This window comes from Ambystoma mexicanum, chromosome 4q, assembly GCF_040938575.1.
Source record: "Ambystoma mexicanum isolate Mex_15411 chromosome 4q, UKY_AmexF1_1, whole genome shotgun sequence".
Taxonomy (NCBI): domain Eukaryota; kingdom Metazoa; phylum Chordata; class Amphibia; order Caudata; family Ambystomatidae; genus Ambystoma; species Ambystoma mexicanum.
Genome location: NC_090928.1, coordinates 1,254,076,464 through 1,254,091,411, shown reverse-complemented (window position 1 = coordinate 1,254,091,411; position 14,948 = coordinate 1,254,076,464). Strand labels below are relative to the sequence as shown.

At 47.1% G+C, this 14,948-nt stretch overlaps 1 protein-coding gene across 2 annotated transcripts in view; it reads right to left on the bottom strand.

The window, feature by feature from the left end:
- The window catches only part of LOC138468335 (uncharacterized), a 419,279-nt gene that overhangs the window by 318,537 nt on the left and 85,794 nt on the right, over nucleotides 1-14,948 (bottom strand). For both annotated transcript variants that reach the window (XM_069608850.1, XM_069608851.1), the window contains exon 6: nucleotides 963-1,046. In XM_069608850.1, coding sequence (XP_069464951.1) covers nucleotides 963-1,046 — 84 coding nt within the window. The remainder of the gene's footprint in view (nucleotides 1-962; nucleotides 1,047-14,948) is intronic.

Below are 14,948 nucleotides of genomic sequence, written 5' to 3'. Positions count from 1 at the left end.
TTCTTACTTACGACTCTGGTACTCCAATGAAGTGGATGGAACTGCATGCTGGGACATGCAGTTTATCTTTTTCCATTATAGAGATAGGCCTGAGTTCCAGAATTCAAGGTGTTGATGGCTACAAGTCAGAATTGGATGAAGGTCACCATTTATGACATAGGACAAGGGAAGGAGCACAAAACACAAGACTTGTATCCATCTGCCCCTGAATGTGAAGTGCAGATCTGTCCCTGAAGGATAGCAGGGCTTCTGGGAAACCCCAAAGCAGGAGTCTCTTGGCATGGCGTGGATGTTCACTGTGCCTCTGTGCACTGTGCATAAATTCAAAGTGCTCACTCATTTCTATATAGAATTTGAATTTAATTACACATAAGCAATGGTAGGACCTCTCAGTCTGAGCATTTTCAGCCAGTTTTCTACACTCATACTCCTCTTGGTCTCCAGCTTTACCCTCATTTACACAGTGCTATATCTCCTTTCTTTCCCAGGTTTAATTCAAAGGCAAGCGCAAATCAAAAAGCCTTTTTCCGAGTGCAAATTAAGTTGTGCTTCCAAAATGCATTGTTTGAATATGTGCACAAGAGTGAGTAGATCTTTGCACTAAACTGTGCTTTTCTTACATTTAATAACAATATTCCTTCTTCTCCTTCCATTATGCAAATTCCCTGCCAGGCATTTGCTCCTTGGAATTGGCTTATTGTTTGTGAATAATCATATACTGCTTCTGCTGCAGTTTCCAATAGATTCAAACTACTTGCTGCTCATGTGGGATTCTATGTCACTCACAGAGCGCCAACAGTTTGGGCACAAGTGCAATTTGCGGTTGCTGCAGTTGGCACATGGCCAGTAATGATCTTTGTGCACCAGGAACTGAGATGTTAATGGCAGTTAAAGACCACAGGACATTAGATGAGAACCACTGGACTATGCCCAGAAGAAGTAGTAAGAACATGGAAACCCACCTGCTTTAGGTCCAGTATTAGCCGGGCAAGCTGGATTTTATCACTGCGCTCTTCAGGGAGAATGTCCAGGCATGACTTCTCTTCCTATGGGAAAGAGAGAAGGAGAAATGAGATTGAAGGGAATGTTACAAAGGCGATAGTGAGTGCACCCGCGTGTTTCTGAGAAAAGAGATGCACAGGAAGGGAGAGATTTCAAAGTTCAAAGGATGGGAGTTTCAAGAATATCAGAGAAGAGACAAGGGTTTAAAGGGAGACAAGGGAGAGGAGAAAAAGAGAGCGGATGAATAATGTCACAGTCAGACATTTATCCCGGATGAGCCCCCTATACGTTCAGCACAAGGACTCTCACATGACCTACTATGGAGTAAATCCTGAGAAGATTTTATGCAACATATCTTACCATTTATTTCTAGGGAATATATTAGGAATGCGTGATCACTTACATCTGATTGCTAATGGCAATGACATGCTAAGTGGTGGGGTGCTCCATCGATTCACTTACTCCGCAGACCTTTGCACCATAACTAAAAGATCAGACATGTGATGAAAGCAAATTAGCTCAGTTGAGCAGTTTGGTGATTTTGCAGCTGATATATTTTTTTATGTAATGGGTGGAATGGGACAGCTGCTAGGCCTGAGCTAGAAAGGAGTGCTTGGTGTATCAAGCCTCCTTGCTGAGCTGCAGACAGCACACTTGCACATCAGCCCTTGCTGAGATGTAGTAAACATACCTTCCCACTAGCATCAGGTATTACACCTATCTGCCAAACTAAGCTGAGGTGCAGGCAGTATGGCAGTATGTGTGTAATGAGCTGAATGCAGCCTGCACGCCCAGCCGTCTGAGTTACGATGGAGGCGGCATAGCTCCACATCCACTCATTTGGAGGGTGCTCAAGATAACATGCCCTCCCACACATCTAGGCTGAACAGCAGGCAGTGTGCCTTCTCACCCGCTCACAGAGGGGCAGGAAATGCATCAGCCCACCTTACCGGGCTAAGCTGCAGGACTGACTGCCCACCCAGGCTAAACTGAAGGCAGCATGCCTGCTTTTCTATCTGGGCTGGGCAGCATGTGGCGAGCTAACCAACCACTCTGGCTGAGCTGCAAGTGGTGTAGTGGACGACCACCCCATATGGTCTTGAAGGCTTTGCACAAGCCTATCACCATGGCTGAGCTTCAGGTGTTGTACTAGCCTACTCTCTGTGCCACAAGTGGTGTGCTTGGCACCACCATGGCCTAGCTTGAGGTGGTGTGCTAACTAATCTCGCTGGCTGAGCTGGTGGTGCTTTGCTAGCCATGCACCCTGCCATAGGTAGGGGTGACGTGACAGCCTACCACCCTGGCTGAGCTGTAGAGTGTATGCTACCCTACCACCCTGGCTGAGCTGTAGAGTGTATGCTACCCTACCACCCTGGCTGAGCTGTAGAGTGTATGCTACCCTACCACCCTGGCTGAGCTGTAGAGTGTATGCTACCCTATCACCCTGGCTGAGCTGGAGAGTGTATGCTACCCTACCAGTTTGGCTGAGCTGCAGGAGGTGTGATAACTTTACCACACTGTCTGAATGCAGGTGGTGTGCTAGTATTTCCACCTTGCCCAATCTGTAGGTGGTGTGATAGCCTATCACACTGGCTGAGCTGTAGAGTGTATGCTACCCTACCAGTTTGGCTGAGCTGCAGGAGGTGTGATAACTTTACCACACTGTCTGAATGCAGGTGGTGTGCTAGTATTTCCACCTTGCCCAATCTGTAGGTGGTGTGATAGCCTATCACACTGAGCTGAGTAACAAGACAGGTGGAGTGACATCTCAGGAGAAGCCCTATTTTAGTGCCCCTCTTCCTTACAATTGGGCCCTATTTTATGTTTAAAGGGACAGAATGGCTCCCTTTAGTCAGCAACTTTAAACTGCTGTATTATAACATTGGCATCACACACCAGACTGCCCATCTAGTAGGGCTCAGCTGCAGACTGTGCCCTCACTTGCCCACAGAGCCCCAGGCACAACAGGGTCAAACCATTAATGTGTGGGCACAAGGGAGGGGACTGCAGCTGTGGCTGTAGTGAAAGTATGTGACAGGGGCTGTTGTCAGTGGGGAGGGGACAGTGGGATACGTCTGACGTCTGCTTGGAAACCGCCCCACTGCTCGCTACTCTTTTAGATGCAGTGAAGAGAACCAGTTCACCACATGGCCTTAGGCACCAAGGGCAAAGCTGTTCCTTATGTTGTGCTCACACTCACACTGAAAACCTCCCAAGCATTGGATTCAATGGGAGAACCCCAGCTCCCATTGAAGCCCATGGGCAGATGAATCCCAGTTTTGAGGAGGGAAGCGGTGTACCAGCTGCGGAGAGGGATGCAGGAGCTGCTGTGTGCCATCGATATGCATGTACAGGCAAGTAAATAGTATCGAGTAGATGGAGGTGAGGTGTCAACTGTGGAAATAGAAGAAAAGCTTCCATTCACTTGTGAAGGAAGGTATTTTTACTATGTCCATGCTTCATGTAAGAATATGAAGCTCCTAGCCTTGCAAACAGTAGTCAGGCTTCTAAGGTAGTTAATGGGTATATGGTCATTGTACTCTTTGCAACATTCAAGCACATTTTTAGGTGGTGATGTCAACATCTCGGAATGCACTGTAATTTGACAAGTACTTAACATAAATGCAACATGCCCATTAAATACCCCTGAACCCTGACAAGTGTGTGCAAGTTAGGGTTGCACTCTATTACAAAGAGCATAGACATAGTAAAAAGAATACAGTTCACCGTGGTGAACAGAAGTCTTTCTACTATGTCTTGTCTATGCATAATTTAAGTTATGCTTTAAACAGGGGTAAATGCTGGCATGTTTGGACGAAGCCACCAACGTTGTATCTGTACTGGTGCAAATGCTGGAATATGGAGGCAAAGTCATTACAGGTGTGTTTTTACAGGGACCACTGCTGGTATTTTGGGGAAAACCCATCACAGGTGTGTCCTTAATGGGGAAAATGCTAGCATTCTGGTGCAAAACCCTCAAAGGTGTGTTCTTACAGGTGCAAATGTTGGCGTTCTGGGACAAAGCCATCACAGTCTCCTCATAGGGACAAATGCTGGTAATATTTCGGAAAAGCCATCACCGGTGTGTCCTTAAAGTGGCGAATGCTGGCCTTTTAGGGGAAAGCCATGACAGTTATGTCTTCATAGTGGCACATTTTGGGGCAACCTTCACAGTTTAGTCTTTACAGGGACAAATGCGACTTGTTTGGGTGAGGCGCTCACAGCTGTGTTCTTACAGGCAAAACTTGGAGAAATACATCATGGGCGTGTTGTGACAGTGGCAATACTGCCATATTTTGTTCAGTCTGTATTGTATATCTGCATAACATGTGAGCAGCTGCATGTTTTTCAGCAGGCATACTGCGTGTTGATTCCTGTGCCAAGTTACCTTTCTTTTGCACTGATTTCCCCTTTGATGGAGGACACTGCGCACTATCAATGACCAGTAATAAAAAATAACTAGCAAGTAAAAAAGGCAAATATTTATTAATTACATTATTTGGCACCTTCAAGTGGTATTGCTACTTGGAGCTTTAATATAGCAATCACCCGCGAGTTGGGTGGCGTAAATAGCTGGTAACCGCCTGCCAGTCTCTATGAGGGCTGTGGGCCATTACTGGCCATGTACGCACCCAAGATGAGGGGATGATAGCTATTCGCACCCCAGAGTTTGCCGGGGGGGGGGGGGGGTGAAAATAGTTTACTTTGTTATTCAGGAGATTGTCTCTGCGGTATTGCCCGGGCTCAATCTCCTGAAATGATTTTCTTTAAAGATGGCCGCCGCCATGGGAAAAGGGATGCTGGGATCAGAGCACAAAGCTCCAGTCCAGCCGGGAAGTGGGGAGGGAGGGAGTGAGGAAAGGGAATGGAATCTCTTTGAGGGACAGGGGAGACGTTCCCTCCCCACAAGGGCCATGGGTGGCTGGAAAAAGCGGGCATCACACAGTGGATTCTCACCAGCTCTTCCAACAACCGGAATGGGGTGCGGATATTGTTTGACAAACCTTGCCACGTGTTGAGTGACCCGGTGATCACTGAATAGCATGAAACACATCTCGGCTGTTTGTAATTGGCTCTTTGAATTCATGCCCAATTAATAAAAATAGTTTTTGGCCCATTAAGTGACACAAGTATCCCAAATGCCTACATGTTTTCGGAAAACCAAAAAGGGACGGGGTAATAGTACGGTTGCCATAAGTCATAGAAACCCCATTAGTTACAGTATGTTTGTACTTTTTGTGATTCCATGTGCACCTTGCGTAGATCCCTCCACCGCCTATAAACCATTATCCCCTCTAGCAAAGTCCATGCATTTAACATGTGCACAGTTCTCATCCCCACAAATAAACAGCCATGGAGCCGAAAAGCCACCACCAGCAACACCAGCAGAAGACACTGTATGGTCAGCAGCAAGCCTTGCAAGGACGAAAGGACAACACGACCAGCAGGTTACTTCTACTAGGACACTATAAGCACTATCATAACAAATCCCACATTACCAATATAGAACCACATCCCCACCAAGAAGAAGGCATGGTTTGCCATCCGTAATCCAACATTACCGGAATACCAGCAGCACTGCTCGCAGGGCCAAAGAAGTCATTTCTGTTACCATATACAATCCTCATCAATGGCACACCAACAAAACCACTTTCAAATCCCCAGAATCCAGGAGGGATTCATCAACAAAACCACTTACAAATCCCCAGAAACCATGAGGGGGGTCACCAACAAAACCACTTACAAATCCCCAGAAACCAGGACAGGTTCACCAACAAAACCACTTACAAATCCCTAGAAACCAGGAGAGGTTCACCAACAAAATCACTTACAAATCCCCAGAAACCAGGACAGGTGCACCAACAAAACCACCTACAAATCCCTATAAACCAGGAGAGGTTCACCAACAAAACCACTTACAAATCCCCAGCAACCAGGACAGGTTCACCAACAAAACCACTTACAAATCCCCAGAAATCAGGAGAGGTTCACCAACAAAACCAATTACAAATCCACAGAAACCAGGAGGGGTTCACCAACAAAATCACTTACAAATCAAAATAACCAGGAGAGGTTCACCGACAAATCCACTTCGAAATCCCCAGAAGCCAGGAGAGGTTCACCAACAAAATCACTTACAAATAAAAAAAAACAGGAGAGGTTCACCAACAAAACCACTTAGAAATCCCCAGAAGCCAGGAGAGGTTCACCAACAAAGCCACTTACAAATCAAAAAAACCAGGAGAGGTTCACCAACAAAACCACTTACAAATCCCCAGAAACCAGGAGAGGTTCACCAACAAAATCACTTACAAATAAAAAAAAACAGGAGAGGTTCACCAACAAACCCACTTAGAAATCCCCAGAAGCCAGGAGAGGTTATCCAACAAAACCACTTACAAATCAAAAAAACCAGGAGAGGTTCACCAACAATACCACTTACAAATCCCCAGAAACCAGAAGAGGTTCACCAACAAAACCACTTACAAATCCCCAGAAAACATGAGGGGGCCACCAACAAAGCCACTTACAAATCGAAGAAACCAGGAGAAGTTCACTAACAAAACCACTTACAAATCCCCAGAAACCAGGAGGGATTCACCAACAAAACCACTTACAAATCCCCAGAAACCATGAGGGGGGTCACCAACAAAACCACTTACAAATAAAAAAAGGGAGAGGTTCACCAACAAAACCACTTACAAATCCCCAGAAACCATGAGGGATTCACCAAGAAAACCACTTACAAATCCCCAGAAACCATGAGGGGGGTCACCAACAAAACCACTTACAAATAAAAAAAAGGGAGAGGTTCACCAACAAAACCACTTACAAATCCCCAGAAACCATGAGGGATTCACCAACAAAACCACTTACAAATAAAAAAAAACAGGAGAGGTTCACCAAAGAAAACGGTTGCAAAGAAAAATAAAACTGGAGAGGTTCACCAACAAACCCACTTACAAATCAAATAAACCAGGAGGGGTTCACCAACAAAACTACCCACACTCTATAAAGCGCCCCGCTGCTCTTGAGCTAGGTCCAAAACACTGGCTACCCACACTCTATACAGCACTCTGCTGCTCTCCAGCTAGGTCCGAAACGCTGGCTACTCAAACTCTATACAGCGCTCCGCTGCTCTCGAGCTAGGTCTCGAACACTGGCTACCCACACTCTATACAATGCTCTGCTACTCTTCAGCTAGGTCCCAAACGCAGGCTATCCACACTCTATAAAGCGCTCTGCTGCTCTCGAGCTAGGTCCCCAATGCTGGCTACCCACACTCTATACAGCGCTCTGCTGCTCTCGAGCTAGGTCCCCAATGCTGGCTACCCACACTCTATACAGCGCTCTGCTGCTCCTCGAGCTAGGTCCCCAATGCTGGCTACCCACACTCTATACATCGCTCTGCTGCTCTCGAGCTAGGTCCCCAATGCTGGCTACCCACACTCTATACAGCGCTCTGCTGCTCTCGAGCTAGGTCCCCAATTCTGGCTACCCACACTCTATACAGTGCTCCGCTGCTCTCGAGCTAGGTCCCAAATGCTAGCTACCCACACTCTATAAAGCGCTCTGCTTCTCTCGAGCTAGGTCCCCAATGCTGGCTACCCACACTTTATACAGCGCTCCGCTGCTCTCGAGCTAGGTCCCCAATGTTGGCTACCCACACTCTATACATCGCTCCGCTGCTCTTGAGCTAGGTCCCCAATGCTGGCTGCCCACACTCTATATAGCACTCTGCTGCTCTCGAGCTACATCCCCAATGCTGGCTACCCACACTCTATACAGCACTCCGCTGCTCTCCAACTAGATCCCCAATGCTGGCTACCCACACTCTATAGAGCGCTCGGCTGCTCTCGAGCTAGGTCCCCAATGCTGGCTACCCACACTCGATACAGCGCTCTGTTTCTCTCGAGCTAGGTCCCCAATGCTGGCTACCTACACTCTATACAGCGCTCCGCTGCTCTCGACCTAGGTCCCAAACGCTGGCTACCCACACTCTACAGGAGAAAAGGAAACAGCCCAGACTGATTACCCCTCTCTCTTAGGCCTGTCAAAAACACAGGTGAGGGTGCCCAAAACTCTGCTTATTGATATAGCAGGAACAACAACTAATAAGGAACAAATTATTTTAGACTGGATACATGATTGCAAATGTATACATTTCTTTTAATATTCTCTTTTTAAAAAATATATTTTTGTTAAAAAAGACAATTACAAATTCCGACATGCATTCATCAAACCTTTCATACCATTCAGTACATTGTATAAGTGCGGGGTTCCACAATTAACATATATTTGAAGCATAATTGTTAATTACAATATGCGAGACACCGGAAAAAACACATTAAGTCAACCAAATTAAATTGTTGCGTACAGCATGCTTGTTACCATGCTGTCTCCAACACCACATATTGAATGAAACCTCCCTTCCTCCAGTCCTGACCCCCCGAAAACAAAAAACCTTGGGAGTACCCATTTCTATAAATATACCCACACTCTATACAGCGCTCCACTGCTCTCGAGCTAGGTCCCCAATGCTGGCTACCTACACTCTATACAGCGCTCCACTGCTCTCGAGCTAGGTCCCCAATGCTGGCTACCTACACTCTATACAGCGCTCCACTGCTCTCGAGCTAGGTCCCCAATGCTGGCTACCTACACTCTATACAGCGCTCCACTGCTCTCGAGCTAGGTCCCCAATGCTGGCTACCCACACTCTATACAGCGCTCCACTGCTCTCGAGCTAGGTCCCCAATGCTGGCTACCCACACTCTATACAGCGCTCCACTGCTCTCGAGCTAGGTCCCCAATGCTGGCTACCCACACTCTATACAGCGCTCCACTGCTCTCGAGCTAGGTCCCCAATGCTGGCTACCTACACTCTATACAGCGCTCCACTGCTCTCGAGCTAGGTCCCCAATGCTGGCTACCTACTCTCTATACAGCGCTCCACTGCTCTCGAGCTAGGTCCCCAATGCTGGCTACCCACACTCTATACAGCGCTCCACTGCTCTCGAGCTAGGTCCCCAATGCTGGCTACCCACACTCTATACAGCGCTCCACTGCTCTCGAGCTAGGTCCCCAATGCTGGCTACCTACACTCTATACAGCGCTCCACTGCTCTCGAGCTAGGTCCCCAATGCTGGCTACCTACACTCTATACAGCGCGCCACTGCTCTCGAGCTAGGTCCCCAATGCTGGCTACCCACACTCTATACAGCGCTCCACTGCTCTCGAGCTAGGTCCCCAATGCTGGCTACCCACACTCTATACAGCGCTCCACTGCTCTCGAGCTAGGTCCCCAATGCTGGCTATCCACACTCTATACAGCGCTCCACTGCTCTCGAGCTAGGTCCCCAATGCTGGCTACCTACACTCTATACAGCGCTCCACTGCTCTCGAGCTAGGTCCCCAATGCTGGCTACCTACACTCTATACAGCGCTCCACTGCTCTCGAGCTAGGTCCCCAATGCTGGCTACCCACACTCTATACAGCGCTCCACTGCTCTCGAGCTAGGTCCCCAATGCTGGCTACCCACACTCTATACAGCGCTCCACTGCTCTCGAGCTAGGTCCCCAATGCTGGCTACCTACACTCTATACAGCGCTCCACTGCTCTCGAGCTAGGTCCCCAATGCTGGCTACCCACACTCTACCCAGCGCTCCGCTACTCTTGAGCTAGGTCCCAAACGCTAGCTACCCACACTCTATAAAGCGCTCTGCTTCTCTCGAGCTAGGTCCCCAATGCTGGCTACCTACACTCTATACAGTGCTCCACTGCTCTTGAGCTAGGTCCCCAATGCTGGCTACCCACACTCTATACAGCGCTCCACTGCTCTCGAGCTAGGTCCCCAATGCTGGCTACCCACACTCTATACAGCGCTCCACTGCTCTCGAGCTAGGTCCCCAATCCTGGCTACCTACACTCTATACAGCACTCCACTGCTCTTGAGCTAGGTCCCTAATGCTGGCTACCTACACTCTATACAGCACTCCACTGCTCTCGAGCTAGGTCCCCAATCCTGGCTACCTACACTCTATACAGCACTCCACTGCTCTCGAGCTAGGTCCCCAATCCTGGCTACCTACACTCTATACAGCACTCCACTGCTCTCGAGCTAGGTCCCCAATGCTGGCTACCTACACTCTATACAGCACTCCACTGCTCTCGAGCTAGGTCCCCAATGCTGGCTACCTACACTCTATACAGCACTCCACTGCTCTTGAGCTAGGTCCCCAATGCTGGCTACCTACACTCTATACAGCACTCCACTGCTCTTGAGCTAGGTCCCCAATGCTGGCTACCTACACTCTATACAGCGCTCCACTGCTCTTGAGCTAGGTCCCCAATGCTGGCTACCTACACTCTATACAGCGCTCCACTGCTCTCGAGCTAGGTCCCCAATGCTGGCTACCTACACTCTATACAGCGCTCCACTGCTCTCGAGCTAGGTCCCCAATGCTGGCTACCTACACTCTATACAGCGCTCCACTGCTCTCGAGCTAGGTCCCCAATGCTGGCTACCTACACTCTATACAGCGCTCCACTGCTCTCGAGCTAGGTCCCCAATGCTGGCTACCTACACTCTATACAGCGCTCCACTGCTCTCGAGCTAGGTCCATGCTTTAACCAGTAAAATCGCTGCCATGTGTAAGGCACTGAAATAAGATAACTTTCAATCTCATGAATTCTAATCGGCGTGGAATATAAACTGTGACATAAAACCACAAGAGTAGAAAATAAAACTCTATAAGATCACATTTGAGAGGTGCACGATGCATTCACCCACTATCGGCAAAAATAGACTGATGAGGAAAGACACCTTAAACGTTTGATTTGGGGAAGTTGAAATGTGGTAGAAAGTCAATAACATAACAACATAAACAGTGCATAAAACCCTGTCACGTGTCACGTGTCATTTCAGCGGCCCACATGCAGTCCCTCGCTATCAGTAGAGTATACATACGAGGAATGAGGCCTTAAAAAGTGTGACTGAACGTTGCATGATTAATAATAGGGTGGAGATATAACAGAAATAAGCCCCAGTCCACACTCCCTGTTCCCCTTAAATGTATGTGGACTCATTGGTCTGTTAGGAGTTACTGTTGCCTGACAGACCCAAGATGGAACTCACTAGGACTGCCCAGCCACTGGCCAGCCGCCAGAGGTGACAGAGCCCAGAGGTGACAGAGTTCAGAGGTGACAGAGCCCAGAGGTGACAGAGCCCAAGGTAGACACAGACTGCCCAGCCACTGGCCAGCCGCCAGAGGTGACAGAGCCTAGAGTGGACTGTGTCCAAGGTAGACCCAGACTGCCCAGCCACTGGCTAGCCGCCAGAGGTGACAGAGCCTAGAGTGGACTGTGTCCAAGGTAGACCCAGACTGCCCAGCCACTGGCCAGCCGCCAGAGGTGACAGAGCCCAGAGTGGACTGTGTCCAAGGTAGACCCAGACTGCCCAGGCACTGGCTAGCCGCCAGAGGTGACAGAGCCCAGAGTGGACTGTGTCCAAGGTAGACCCAGACTGCCCAGCCACTGGCCAGCCGCCAGAGGTGACAGAGCCCAGAGTGGACTGTGTCCAAGGTAGACACAGACTGCCCAGCCACTGGCCAGCCGCCAGAGGTGACAGAGCCCAGAGGTGACAGAGCTCAGAGGTGACAGAGCCCAGAGGTGACAGAGCCCAAGGTAGACACAGACTGCCCAGCCACTGGCCAGCCGCCAGAGGTGACAGAGCCTAGAGTGGACTGTGTCCAAGGTAGACCCAGACTGCCCAGCCACTGGCCAGCCGCCAGAGGTGACAGAGCCCAGAGGTGACAGAGCTCAGAGGTGACAGAGCCCACAGGTGACAGAGACCAAGGTAGACACAGACTGCCCAGCCACTGGCCAGCCGCCAGAGGTGACAGAGCCCAGAGTGGACTGTGTCCAAGGTAGACCCAAAAGGGGAAGAGGAACAGGGAGTGTGGACTGGCACTCAGAACGCCACACCTGCTTAGCCACGGGCTTATCATTGTGGCTATTTCCAGAAAGATACTGTCGCATTGCACTGCCTGGTTTTGGCAAATACAAATGATGTTATCTATTGACATTTGGAGCTTCGTTGGCATTTTGGAACCCATTTGCATGCCAGTGGATGGTCATTTGTGTGATTTACCTCTGCCCTTGATGTGTGAGATGAAGATACTTTGTGTTTTTGCACTAAGTGCCAAATGGTCTGTAAGAATATAATGAGCCTATCGCGTTTGCAAGAAATGAAGAGTGCAACCATTAAAGGCATGTCATTAAAGGCACCCCAACAAAACAACTGACAGTGAGAACCACTAAAAACATGTCATTAGTGCCAATCCAACAAAACAACTGACAGCAAGAAATGATGAGTGCCACCACTAAAAACGTGTCATTAGTGACAATCCAACAAAACAACAGACAGCGAGAAATGATGAGTGCCACCACTAAAACATGTCATTAGGGACAATCCAAGAAAATGACTGACAGTAAGAAAAGATAAGTGCCACCACTAAAAACATGTCATTAGTGACAATTCAAGAAAATGACTGACAGTAAGAAAAGATAAGTGCCACCACTAAAAACATGTCATTAGTGACAATCCAAGAAAATGACACAGTGAGAAATGATGAGTGCCACCACTAAGAACATGCCATTAGTGACAATCCAACAAAACAACAGACAGCGAGAAATGATGAGTGCCACTACTAAAAACATGTCATTAGTGACAATCCAAGAAAATGACTGACAGTGAGAAATGATGAGTGCCACCACTAAAAACATGTCATTAGTGACAATCCAAGAAAATGACTGACAGTAAGAAAAGATAGGTGCCACCACTAAAGACATGTCATTAGTGACAATCCAACAAAACAACAGACAGCAAGAAATGATGAGTAAGAAAATGACACAGTGAGAAATGATGAGTGCCACCACTAACAACATGCCATTAGTGACAATCCAACAAAACAACAGACAGCAAGAAATGATGAGTGCCAACACTAAAAACATGTCATTAGTGCCAATCCAACAAAACAACAGACAGCAAGAAATGATGAGTGCCACCACTAAAAACATGTCATTAGTGCCAATCCAACAAAACAACAGACAGCAAGAAATGATGATTGCCAGCACTAAAAACATGTCATTAGTGCCAATCCAACAAAACAACAGACAGCAAGAAATGATGAGTGCCAGCACTAAAAACATGTCATTAGTGCCAATCCAACAAAACAACAGACAGCAAGAAATGATGAGTGCCAGCACTAAAACATGTCATTAGTGGCAATCCAAGAAAATGACTGAAAGTGAGAAATGATGAGTGCCACCACTAAAAACATGTCATTAGTGGCAATCCAGCAAAACAACTGACAGTGAGAAATGATGAGCGCCACCACTAAAAACATGTCATTAGTAACAATCCAGCAAAACAACTGACAGTGAGAAATGATGAGTGCCACCACTAAAAACATATCATTAGTGACAGTCCAGCAAAAAAACTGACAGTGAGAAATGATGAGTGCCACCACTAAAAACATGTCATTAGTGACAATCCAGAAAAACAACTGACAGTGAGAAATGATGAGTGCCACCACTAAAACATGTCATTAGTGACAATCCAGCAAAACAACTGACAGTGAGAAATGATGAGTGCCAACACTAAAAACATGTCATTAGTGCCAATCCAACAAAACAACAGACAGCAAGAAATGATGAGTGCCACCACTAAAAACATGTCATTAGTGCCAATCCAACAAAACAACAGACAGCAAGAGATGATGAGTGCCACCACTAAAAACATGTCATTAGTGCCAATCCAACAAAACAACAGACAGCAAGAAATGATGATTGCCAGCACTAAAAACATGTCATTAGTGCCAATCCAACAAAACAACAGACAGCAAGAAATGATGAGTGCCACCACTAAAAACGTGTCATTAGTGACAATCCAACAAAACAAGACAGCAAGAAATGATGAGTGCCAGCACTAAAACATGTAATTAGTGACAATCCAAGAAAATGACTGACAGTGAGAAATGATGAGTGCCACCACTAAAAACATGCCATTAGTGGCAATCCAGCAAAACAACTGACAGTGAGAAATGATGAGTGCCACCACTAAAAACATGTCATTAGTGCCAATCCAACAAAACAACAGACAGCAAGAAATGAGTGCCAGCACTAAAAACATGTCATTAGTGCCAATCCAACAAAACAACAGACAGCAAGAAATGATGAGTGCCAGCACTAAAAACATGTCATTAGTGCCAATCCTACAAAACAACAGACAGCAAGAAATGATGAGTGCCAGCACTAAAACATGTCATTAGTGGCAATCCAAGAAAATGACTGAAAGTGAGAAATGATGAGTGCCACCACTAAAAACATGTCATTAGTGGCAATCCAGCAAAACAACTGACAGTGAGAAATGATGAGCGCCACCACTAAAAACATGTCATTAGTAACAATCCAGCAAAACAACTGACAGTGAGAAATGATGAGTGCCACCACTAAAAACATATCATTAGTGACAGTCCAGCAAAAAAACTGACAGTGAGAAATGATGAGTGCCACCACTAAAAACATGTCATTAGTGACAATCCAGAAAAACATCTGACAGTGAGAAATGATGAGTGCCACCACTAAAACATGTCATTAGTGACAATCCAGCAAAACAACTGACACTGAGAAATGATGAGTGCCACCACTAAAAACATGTCATTAGTGACAATCCAAGAAAATGACTGACAGTGAGAAATGATGAGTGCCACCACTAAAACATGTCATTAGTGACAAGCCAAGAAAATGACTGACAGTGAGAAATGATGAGTGCCACCACTAACAACATGCCATTACTGACAATCCAACAAAAGAACAGACAGCGAGAAATGATGAGTGCCACCACTCAAAACATGTCATTAGTGACAATCCAACAAAACAA